The sequence below is a fragment of the Egretta garzetta genome, unplaced genomic scaffold (assembly GCF_000687185.1).
Source record: "Egretta garzetta isolate BGI_Z169 unplaced genomic scaffold, ASM68718v1 scaffold526, whole genome shotgun sequence".
Taxonomy (NCBI): domain Eukaryota; kingdom Metazoa; phylum Chordata; class Aves; order Pelecaniformes; family Ardeidae; genus Egretta; species Egretta garzetta.
Window position 1 is genome coordinate 1,107,176 of NW_009259967.1, and position 11,169 is coordinate 1,118,344.

Consider the following 11,169-nt stretch of genomic DNA (forward strand, 5'->3'; position numbering starts at 1 on the left):
TGTCGGCAGGGCAGGCTGGTGGGGTTGCTAGCAGAGAAATGAGTCTACCTGTCAGAAACTGGCTTTAGATCTCAACTTGCCAGTTGGTATAATCCCCTTTTGGCTCCTTTTGGTGTTAAGGTGAGGTTTAATTAATTCAAGCAATATTTTAAGCTGTTGGTAGGGGATGCTGCGTGCATGATGTGGTATATTTTTGCAGCATGGCTAAGATAATTTATATGAGAGATCACTGAAAGCAGGTTGAAGTCAGATTTTTCACACGGGGAGAGGAGTCTAATCCCAAGAATGCAAAAGCAAAAAGAAAAAGAGCAGTGCAAAAGTGCAGTGATGCACTACTGCATTTGTTAGATTTGTTTCTACACTGTGAAATTGTTTTTGTTGTTTGCATTTTTCCCAGTCCTTAGGGGGGAAAAAAAAAAAAGTCGTCTGAAGTCTGTATTCTGTGAAAAATCACTCCCCAGAGCCACTGTGAGGCCAGTAGCATCTGTGTCTCACCTGCCGCCTGCCTGGGCGAGGGTGCTGGGGGAGTGTGGTAGCAGGCCAGGCGTGCCCAGACGTGCGTGCCCGTTTGGAGGGCGCGCTCCCGAGGCCACGTTTGTGGGCTCATGTTATGGAGGGAGGTGAGTCTGGTCTCGAGGGCAACCAAGGAGCTGCCCTCAACACGTAGCACAGACAGAATTATTGATTCCTCCTTTCCTGTCAATGCACCGCTAACTGTATTCAAAATGTTTTTCACCTCTGCCTGATAGATGTTGGCTATTTCATCAACACCAGTGGTGCAGGACTTTTCAAGCCAGAGAGGAATGTAGATGTCATTATCTCACTTGATTATGGTTTGGGGAATGTGTTCAAGGTGAGAGGGTTAAGATGCTCTGCTCCTTGCAGCCCTGGTAAAACTCTTTTTGTGTTACTAAAACTTTTAAGTAAGTGGCTGTCTAAGTCTTCATCAAGAGCAAACCAGTCACCGTATCTTGGAGGAGTAAAGAAACTTTCTTCAAGACCAGAACTATAGAAACTGTTGGGGTCTTTTCTCTGTAGTGGATTGCAGCATATGCTTCCTAGGATCCTCAGGGAATTGTAGTGACAATTGGTTGCCTTGATCTCTCCTGGTCTGTCCTCATGACAAATTCTAAGCGTGGCTTTTTGTCATTTCCTCTAGCTGTACAAAATGTTATCGGGTGATAAACATCTTCTGACTTGTGGTGAGTGGTGTCAGAAAGTAGGGTTATACTGTAGCTACTTTGGACTACACATTCATTGCAAAGTGATTCTAGGGACTGAATTAAGTTGCCATAGTATTTCTATGATACCTCGGTAAACATGATTCGTGTCTTAGCATTAGCTTTAAGGCAATGACATTCTGTGTCCACAGCAATTAGAGATGACATACAAATATTGCAAGATACAGAAAATCCCATTCCCCAAAGTGGAGCTAAGTAAAGAAGAAGAGAAGAACCCAAAGGAATGTTACGTGTTTTCGGATGCAGAGGACCCCAGAGCACCCATAGTAATCCATTTTCCCCTAGTGGATGACACCTTTAAGGAATTCAAGGAGCCTGGTAAGTTCAGTCAACAAAACTATACTTTCTAGTTGAATTCAGGCCGTTTGTCTTTCCACAGCACGGATCTTATTTGTCCTTTGTAGCAATAATTTTCAGCAAGGGCACAGCCTTTGTATGAGGCCATCCTGTCTCCTACCTATCGTGGTCATAAATGTATATTTGCCTCTTCCATTGGGCTGTGAATGAGCATGCCCGCTCATCTGTCAGGCCAGGTTTCAGTTACTGCATTCAGCTCAAAGTACGTGAGTTTCCACCATGGCAGAGGAGAAGGAGGTGTCCACTCTTTTCCTGTCAGCCTAGTCATGTTAACCTTCTCACCAAAACTGGGATTATGTTCCCCATATACAGAGTGAAATTGTCTCTCTCATCCAGTAAACCGTGATGCGACAGAGGTAGCTGAAGCAGGTCCATGTATCTACTGATTAACCTCCACGTACTGCTCGAGAGACAGGTTAGCAAAACCACAGCATGCTCAGTGATGTTGAGTAAGACACAGGACAGAGCAAGGCTTTAAGCCACAACTCATGCTGCAAGGCATACTAGAGAAGGCAGCGCTTGCAATGGTAGGATGTTGGGGGAAAAAGTAGGGCCAGAATTCTTTCTCGATCTAGAAGAGACCGAGCGCATCTGCCAACTGCTTCTTCCCTCGCCTTCCCCCTATCAATTTAAGACCTAGCAGTAAGCAAGCAGTCTGGGCACTGGTTGCTTCTCCCATACTTTCATGCCTTTGTGACAACCACCATCTAGATATAGAGAATTAGCAAGTCCCTCCAGCAATAATAAGAATGATGTTTGTGGCCCAAGAGTCAGAGCAGAAGGAACGGGCATGTGGCTGCTAACAGCTGGGTCAAGTAATTCTGTTGTGAACACATTCAGAAAAATAAATGGTATGAGGTGGAGGGGATGCAATGTTTAGTTGACATAAGGGTAAGAAGCGTAAAAGTTACTGATCATCCTACCTTGGCCTAGCCATTATACGGTGCTGGTACAAGCATTGTGGGAGAAAGGAGGTGACTTCCTTTACTAAAAGACAGTGAATAGAAAGAGCTGCCGGAGCAGCTCTGTTAGGCTGTGGTGTACACAAGGGAAAGCCCGTCTTAGCTCTCAGAGAAGGGCAGCCCTGTGCACATGATTAACAGACAGCAAGACCCTAAGCTTTCCAGGTAACTCAGCTCATATCCTTCCTCCCTTTCTCCAGAGAATTCAACAACAGATGTGGCTTTGCTATGGGGATGCATGCAGTTGGGTTGGTTCTGCATGGAGGCCCAGCAGGCCCTGGGCAGCGGGGTCTGCCCTCAGGTCTTGTCTCTGAATGCAGGCATGAAGCAGCAAAGGCCACGTTAGCACAAGAGACCCTCAGAATAGACTAGGTTTTTCCAACAGCTTGTGGGATACTCTGCAAAAATCAGACAGGCAGCATCTTGTCGGTGCCTCTGCTGTCTGACTGCCTTAACCTGAGACCTTCCTCTGTGCTGGAACCCTGAAGCATCTCACATGCTACCTTTTGAGTTATCAGGCCATGGGGAATGCTCAAGACAGCAGATAGAGCATTCACCCTTCTTGCAGCTTTACCCAAAATTATATTGTGATACTGGGACCACAACAAAATGGATGTCTCTGGAGGGAACATTTGGGGAAGGTTATGAAGAGCAGCAAAACAGGATAAGTAAAGCTCCTTTTCTGCTATGACCTTCACCAATGCTCAGTAAGAGATACACCAATAAAATCACATGTAGAAACTGTGTGGATGAGGAGAGGAGATACCCAGTAGAGGGAACAAGTTAGGTGGAGGCTGGAGGTGATCCAAATGGCAGTGCGCAGTGAGGTACGGCCACTGAGCGGTGGCAGGCAGGTAAAGCAGGTGAGTCTTTCAGGGTCTCTCTGAATGAAAGACAGCTGAGATTATGCAGAGCGAAGCAGCTGCTGCAGCTTCTCAGTGCTCCAGGCCCAAATTCGTGAGCTGTGACGCTCACCTGCATGTCTCTGAGCAGCCAGTGATTCATCGGTCAAGCTGACAGCCAGTGACTCAGTGTGGGTGGTTGCGGAGAGGAGGGGCCTTGGCAGCCTGCTTTCGTGTATTTCAGGTTTAACAGTGGAGCTTTTCATTTCTAGATGGTTGAGAGACACCTTGTGGAATGTGGGTTCTTATTTTTCTTTCTTTTAACTATTTAACTTCTGGAAAAGAGAATCAGCTTGTGAAGTGCCTGTTTACAGTGCAACCACGGGCTGTGCTTCTGTGTGCTTGAGGCAGAGGCAGCTGTGTGTGGATGTGGATAGCACAGATAATGCGACTCTCTGAATATTGGGAGGCTCAGTGAAGCAAAACGTGGACATTTTTAATACAGCCGCTTCTAGTGACAGCCTGTGCCCAGCGCCCTGAGATCACACTGCCCAGGAACCACTAGGTTAGACTAAAACCTGCTTTGTCTCAAGGAAAATTCAGGTGTCATTTTCATGTGGTTCTGGTAGACATCCTAAGGAATATCTCAGAAGTCCGTTGGTGGCTGCACGGACAGTCATCTCACAGTACATTTGTGGTTTGGGCATATTTGGTTCAGAGTGCAAGGAGATAGGTAAAAAACCAGAGAAAAAATGTAAGTCTAAACATTTTGTAGAGGCATAAATATGAGGCTCCTGCAGTCCCTGGCAGAGGTCATTAGGGTGTCCTTTTAAGCAAAAAGATTGACTTAACAGGGAGGATGGATGTTAGCAACTCCAAGAGGCTGGGTTAACCCGGGACTGAGTTGAAGGGTGAGAGGCTGAAGTGGGACACTCTGTTCCCTCTGCACTCTGCAACAGGCAGTCCTGCCTGGTGGGCATCAGAAGGCCTCCTCGTGTGTACTAGGTTGTCCACTCGCTCTCGCTGGCAGATGCGCTCTCATCACTGCTAATCAAGGTCCGATCATGGCTTTTGAAAGGTGTTCCAGGCGTGTGGCTTCTCTGAGAGTTACAGGGTTTGGGAAAGGACATGGACCTAGGGGCACGCTGCCCAGGAATGACTGTATGCAGGTGCAGGACGGGGGGGGAAGCAGCCTGCTGAGGGATCTCCAGGTCTGAGCTTTAGCATGAGGGGGAAGGAGGAGCAGCTGGGGAAGCTGACCAGGAATGGCTCTTTCAAGCCTGAGGGGGGGTGGGTGTGTGTGTGTGTGTGTGTGTGTGTCTGTGTGTGTGTGTCTGTGTGTGTGTCTGTGTGTGTCTGTGTGCAATCTTTCCTGGAGGCTGTTTCTAACAGTGGGTTCTGCCAAGCAGATCAGTCCCCTCCAACACCATGTGCTTTGTGCTCCATATTCAGCTCACTGTGGCGGCTTTTGTCTTTCTCTGCAGGGGTAAAGCGCGGTCTCTCAGAGATGGAAGAAGGCAAAGTAAATCTGGACAACAACTTCTCACCCTATTACCTCACTAGGCTAATCTACTCCTCTGAAAATTTCGACAAACTCGTGAACCTGAGCAAATACAACATCCTCAATAACAAAGACCTGCTCCTCCAGGCAATCCATAGTGCCGTAGAACGGAGAAGAAGAGTCAGGACTGGGAATTTCCCCAGCCACTCTGGAGCTGGATACCCCTAAGCTGCATTTTTGCACACTGTTTCCCACTGAAGGCTATGACAGTCACATTACAACATATCACAGTCACTTTATAACATCACAGTCACATTACAACACATCACAGTGTTCATTATTTGCAGGAAACTGAGGAAACCTGTACATTTCTCAACTTGCCTTGCTTAAGTTCCTAGCTTTCAAAAGGGTTTATTTAATTTCCTTCCCCCAAGTTTTCAGACCACAAGAGCCTCACACTGTGGTCTTACTTATTAAGAAGTTAGGGTCCTGGTTAGCAGAGACCTCCCAGGATCTCCCCAGTGTTATAGAATAGGGTGGTGGTGATGGTGGTAGTTCTCTATACGTGCCTGTCCCCTCATTCCTGAGCCCATTGTTGGTGTCTTTTCAATGCTTTGTTACAAACCAAGTCCTGGCCATTTGCATTCAGAAATGTCCAGATTTTCAGGCAGGCTGAGCAACTAGAATTTGCACTGAATTGGTGGGCTCAGCTTTGAAGTCAGGCCAAAGAGTCATATATATATATATATATATCTGTGAACAACGGCGAAACTGCAACGTGGACAATTGCATTCTGTCTGGCCAATTCCCCTTGCTGATTTAGAAATTACTCCTTTTTTCCATTCCCCTGTAAGAGTTTGGCACAGAACTGCTGCTCCAGACTGCCACGAGGGGGGCAGTTACATTTCAAGGAGAGAGGACATTAGCTGCAGAGAGTGAATGTGGTTCTTTTGAGTGTTGGCTGGAGGAAAAATTCTGCATAAGGCATGAGTGATTACATTGATTTATATGGGTAGTGCCTTTATATGTTAAAATGTCAAGAGCCCGAAACAAGCTTTTGATACCAGAAACTAGAGGGGAATAATTACCATAGACTCAAGTACATTTATTTTAATAATCATGACCAAGACATAAGCTGGTGTTCTTTACGTACATAAACTGAATGTAGGATAACATAACTCACAAACAGAGTGCATAGCCATTGTATTTTCACGCCCAGAAGATTTTTTTCCCTTTACAGTCTTCTATCCCTAACATCATCGGCAAGGTATTTTTAATAGGTGCTACACTAAAGCAGAGTACAAATAAAAAAAAAGGAAATTCTTTATCACACCTCCTTGCTGGAGGAAAATATTTGGGAAAATGATGCCTGGTTTTCATTTGCTTTGGAGTGCAGTGAGAGACTTTGCCTTGAACTAAGAGCTTGGAACATCTTTATGGCCCTCCACTATATTAAAAAGATGGTAAGGAAGGGTGCTGAGCAATACAAAACAGAGCTCCACAGAAGTCGGAGAAGTTTCCAGATGTCCTAGCACTGAAGGATTTGGATCTACTTCTGGCTTATTTAATCTAAACACAACGTATTCATCGGGACCTCCATGGAAAATCTTACATGTTTCTTCTGTGTTGGAAATTTACTTGGTTATCTAGAATTAGTTTTATTTGAAATCCAGAATTAGTTTTACTTGAAATCCAAAATTAGACAAAGAAAGAGAAAGAGGGGTCTGCCTTTTTGGTATACGCAGGCAGTCTTCAAGCTCAGGGGGAGAGCATTTACAAAAGGCTTCATTGCCTGAACCCTGCATCTACTAAATGCTTCTGCTGCTGCAAGCAATGGCAGTGAGTAAGCCTCAGCAATATTCCCTGTACAATGCTTATTTACTGAGCTAAGGAATACCATGCAAAGCCTGAGGAGTCTTAACAGCTGGAATGCAACTGTACAACTGAATTCGCACCATGAGAAGATAAGAACTAATTGGATACTAGCTGCAAGAAAAAACCAAAGAGCCATTTTGAATTGAAAGGTGAGATGGCAGCAGGGGGGCTATCTCAGGAGAGTCCTACCAGCAGGATCTGCTCAACCTTTGTGCAGGAGAGCAGCACGTCCTGCGCAGTATGCCGCCACACAGCTGTATGCACATACAAGCACATGTGGCTGCGTGCACGCCTGTGCACAGGGCATGCACTGTGCTCGTGCTCCTCGGGCTGGTCCTACAAAGCAAGCCCTTCCTGCATCCTGCTTGCTTGCACAGAACAAAAACTGATCCCAGTGTGACTGCAAAAGGCTGCGTGCTCCCATGTCCCGTGGCCTGGTGCACCCTGATTCACCCAGGCTCCAGCGCTTGGCCCCACAGCCAGTTGGTGTTTGACCCCCTCCTCGCCTCGGCTGGGCAGTGGGAGCGGGAACGATGGGCGAGGAGTGAGTGATGCCGCCATGCTGCCCGCCTCCGTGCCCTCACTGCGTTGGTGTGCTTGGGGAGTCAAATTATTGCTCGTGTCTTCCAGCATTATGCTGCTACACAGGGGGTGCAAAGAGCTGAGCTGGAGGAGAGGGCTGGGGGCTGAACAGCTTGTGGGCGGTCCCAGCAATAGCAGCTTTTCTGCTGCAGTGGTTAAAGACTCCGTTCAGCCAGGGACACTGGTGTTCTCCACAACAGACTGGGATTTCCTTTGAAACAAACCAGTGTCTAACTGAAGCTGGAAGACTTGTCCTTCAGGAACAAGAGATTCAGGGCAGCCCCTGCCAAGGTACAGCAGATTCGTCAGGAACAAGACCGCCAATGATGTGATGTAATTGCCTTTCATTTGCATATCATCCATAGTGTAGATAGGAACACTGTTTTACCTCATCTACCTAATTTTTACACTCTGCTGCTGCAAAAAGGTTTCCCTGTTTAGTTCACAGGCTACGGTGAGTGATCTGTAACCCTCGTGAACCTTGGCAGCACGTGCCCAGCAGCGAGGCAGCTCAGCCACGCTGAGAAAAATCGAGTCTCTCTCTAAATGCTCCACAGACCGGTAACTGGGACGTGTTTGGAGCATTCATAGTGCTGCTAATACAGACAGAAATGTCCACTAAACTGTGATGGAGCCAAAAAAAGAAAAAAAGCCAAACCCTTCGGGTTTTCAGGTACCCCACAGCCAGTGGAGAATAACTTTTCTGAAGGACTGTTAAACCCTGATACAGAGTGAGGGAGGTCGCTGTGGGTAGGGAAGGAGGTGGGAAGGTGGTGTGACTCTCCCTTTGCCTGGAGAACTGTCACCCAAGGTTGTGCCAACAGGTAAAGTAGGGCCGGGGACTGCTGTTTAATCTTGCAGCCCAGAGGCACAGGCAAGGATGTGCCCCTCAATCTCCTTGGGGCCCCACGTGGTACCCCTGTAACCTTAAATGGTAATAGTTTTTTTAAATATAATTTTGCATTTCAGAGCCTGAAATTATGTGAGGGCTGTATCATTGCTCATCTGAGTGGTTTTTTTTTTTCTTGTTGTTTTGGTTGTTTTTGTAGCATGACATTGAGGGAGTATGTTGCTGGCCTGGCAGGGTGGCAGGAGGACCCGGAGGGCATTTGTGAGGGCCGGGGCTGCTGGAGGGCACTGCAGGGTGGAAGGACCCACGCCTGGCAGAGTGTTATCCTTGTAGCCTGTTGGGAAGTGGTGGCTGGCACATGCTGTCCCCCAAAGCACACATGGGCTCTGGTTCAGAGCACGCTAATTTGCACAGCCCCAGACCCACAAACCTATAGAGCTCAGGTGCAGCGACGTATGGCTGATCGCGACCCGCTCTCAGCTCTGCTCCTTGGTCCTTGTTTCCCTTAAGGTACACACATTGTCTAAGAGAATGGACCACTGAGATGTTGTGTGTTTGGTTCCCAAAGGTTGTATGTTTTTTTTCCTTGTCCCCAGTCTTGCCTGGCCTTGTGCCACATGCTGTCAAATGGCTGTTTGAGTGGAGCGCATGAAAAACCAAAGCAGGCACTGCGAGGAGAAAGCTGGCTTTCCTCTGCATCTCACCATAAAAAGGCATGTGTGAAAAGGCACATGGCATGCTTATAAACCCGGCCTTGCTGGCGTTACGTTTGCTTAACCACTGAAGATGAATGCACGCGTGCAAAAACCTCATCCAAAATGCACCCCAGATCTCTGCTCTCAGATGAACATTTTGCTGGAAAACCCTCACAAATACCGAGCTTGCTATCTGCTGCCAAACGCAAAGGAAACAAAAGTTTGTTCTTACAATTATTAGCTACTCTTTATAGAAATCACTTGCTTGTGTCTTTTAACCATTTAATAACATATTCCTTAAAAATAAAATATTGCAAAGGACCACCAGAGCCGTGAAAATCTTTATGCACTTTTACTTAAACACAAGACTACGTTGTCCCCAACTGTATCAGCACTACTTGTGCTAGAGCACTTTGTAGGGCATTTACTGGTTTCAAGATTGGGTGGAAATATCAGAGGGAAGATGTTTTGCTTTACAAAGGCATTGAGAGCCTGGAAAAAAGTGGAACAAAAATTTACCTCCTGTGGTAAAACTCCCTGCAGGGGAATGGCACAAAGCAGGGTAGGAAGGCAGCGGTACTGAGCCACAGCCAAGGCACAGCTTTATTTTGCCTCTTGGTGATTTGATTTAAATGTGTAACATACATCTGCCTTTTACCAAATGATAACATTATCAATGAAATGGTGAGTTTAAAATACCTAAGTTTAAAAGAAAAGAAAGTAAGTAAGTGTTGTGTGGGGTTTTTTTTTGTAAAAGCAGATAAAAACAATCAACAATAAAAGAAAATGCACCAGTTTCCCATTACTTTCATTTGCTGTATTTTTTTGTGACAGGCAGCGACTCCAGCAGAGGTACAGCAGGTGAAAGAGCTGGAACAGCCAAAAAAGTGTAGTGATCACATCACCTTGTTGGATGTGAGTGACTGATCTGAATCAGCCTGAATGCGAATTTGAACACTAGATGTTGCACATACCCATGAAGTATTGACATAAACTGGTGTTAGGCACTCTCCTTCCCTCCCACTGGAAAATCAGTCAATGCAGAGGAGAAGCCTGCAAGCAAAGAGCACGTGTCATGCTTCAGACTGGCAAAAAAAAGACAGAGGCTGAAGTCCTTGTCAGAGGAGTTAAGGACCTGAAGCTTTAGCTTCCACCTTTCAGGGAAGAACCCCCAGCCACTACACTGTCCTGGGTGAAAAAAAATGCCGTTTCTCCCCAGTTTCATGCTAGGTAACTTTTTTCTTTGGCTCAGAAATGAAGATGCCTGAGAGAAAAAAAATATTCTTCCTCATGATTGCACCATATCTTAATAAGTGGAGCTCCAAATCCAAATGCTTGTACCTGAAGAAAGGTATTGAAGAACAAAAAGGGCTAAACAGGTCCCCACCCCCCCCATGCTGGAGGGTTGACCCACTTGCTCCCCAGTTAGCCTCAGGAGCCTGGGCTGAGTCTGGCCTGGCAGGACTGGAGTCTGCGTCTCAGGAAGACAGCCTCACCAGCCTATTGTTTTGAGGTGCACCAGGAGTCTCTTTCTTTCCTGGTAGGATCTGCTCTTCTTCATCCTGACTGGTGAAAAAAAAAAGCAAATTCAGAATCAGAGCTGAAACTTGCTCTCTACGAACCCGTTGCAGGGGGTGGACCTCCAGAGGTGAGAGCATTTGGTCTCTGGACAAAAACGCACGCCCAGCTTGCTTTAATTGCATGCCTGCCACTTTCCTGTATTATTATACCTCTTAGGCATAAGGATTTAAAGCACATGAAGGGGAGAACCCCAGCTGAATCCTCTTGCACATCCACGCTGATGCACAGTAAAAGAAAACACAAAGCCACCGCAGCCCTGTGCCGAATGCTTTTCTTCCAGGCTCGGACTTCTCCCTGGCAGAGCACTGGCAGTTGTGCCGCTGCTCGTGGGGAGGAGCCACCTTTCTAAACCCACACTCATTGCTAACTTTTTCCCTCTTGAAGAGGAAGGAGGCTGTCCGCAGCTGCTAGAAATTTCCAGGTATAGCACGCTGCTAGCACACTATCCAGATAGGCCCTTGTAGGAGAAAAATGACCTTGAGCAGCCCTGGTGTATGGGCACATTGGTTTCGTGGTGGCAACAGGGAAGGAAAGAACAACATGCGTTCCAGGTCAAACCCTCCGCTTCCCCAAACAACCAAACCTGTCTAACCTACAGTGTACAAACAACCCTGCTAAATTGGCCCTATCAGCATTTTTAATTGGTTTGGCTGCTGTGCTGTGCAGTGACTAATGCTGGGAAC

At 46.7% G+C, this 11,169-nt stretch overlaps 1 protein-coding gene across 1 annotated transcript in view; it reads left to right on the plus strand.

The window, feature by feature from the left end:
• LOC104127570 (cytosolic phospholipase A2 beta) overlaps positions 1-5,419 on the plus strand; it is a 29,813-nt gene extending 24,394 nt beyond the window's left edge. The window contains 4 exon segments of the mRNA XM_009640251.2: positions 673-731; positions 734-853; positions 1,373-1,559; positions 4,887-5,419. Of these exon segments, the coding sequence (XP_009638546.1) occupies positions 673-731; positions 734-853; positions 1,373-1,559; positions 4,887-5,131 (611 nt within the window). The 3' untranslated portion in view covers positions 5,132-5,419.
• The last annotated feature ends 5,750 nt before the right edge of the window (positions 5,420-11,169 follow it).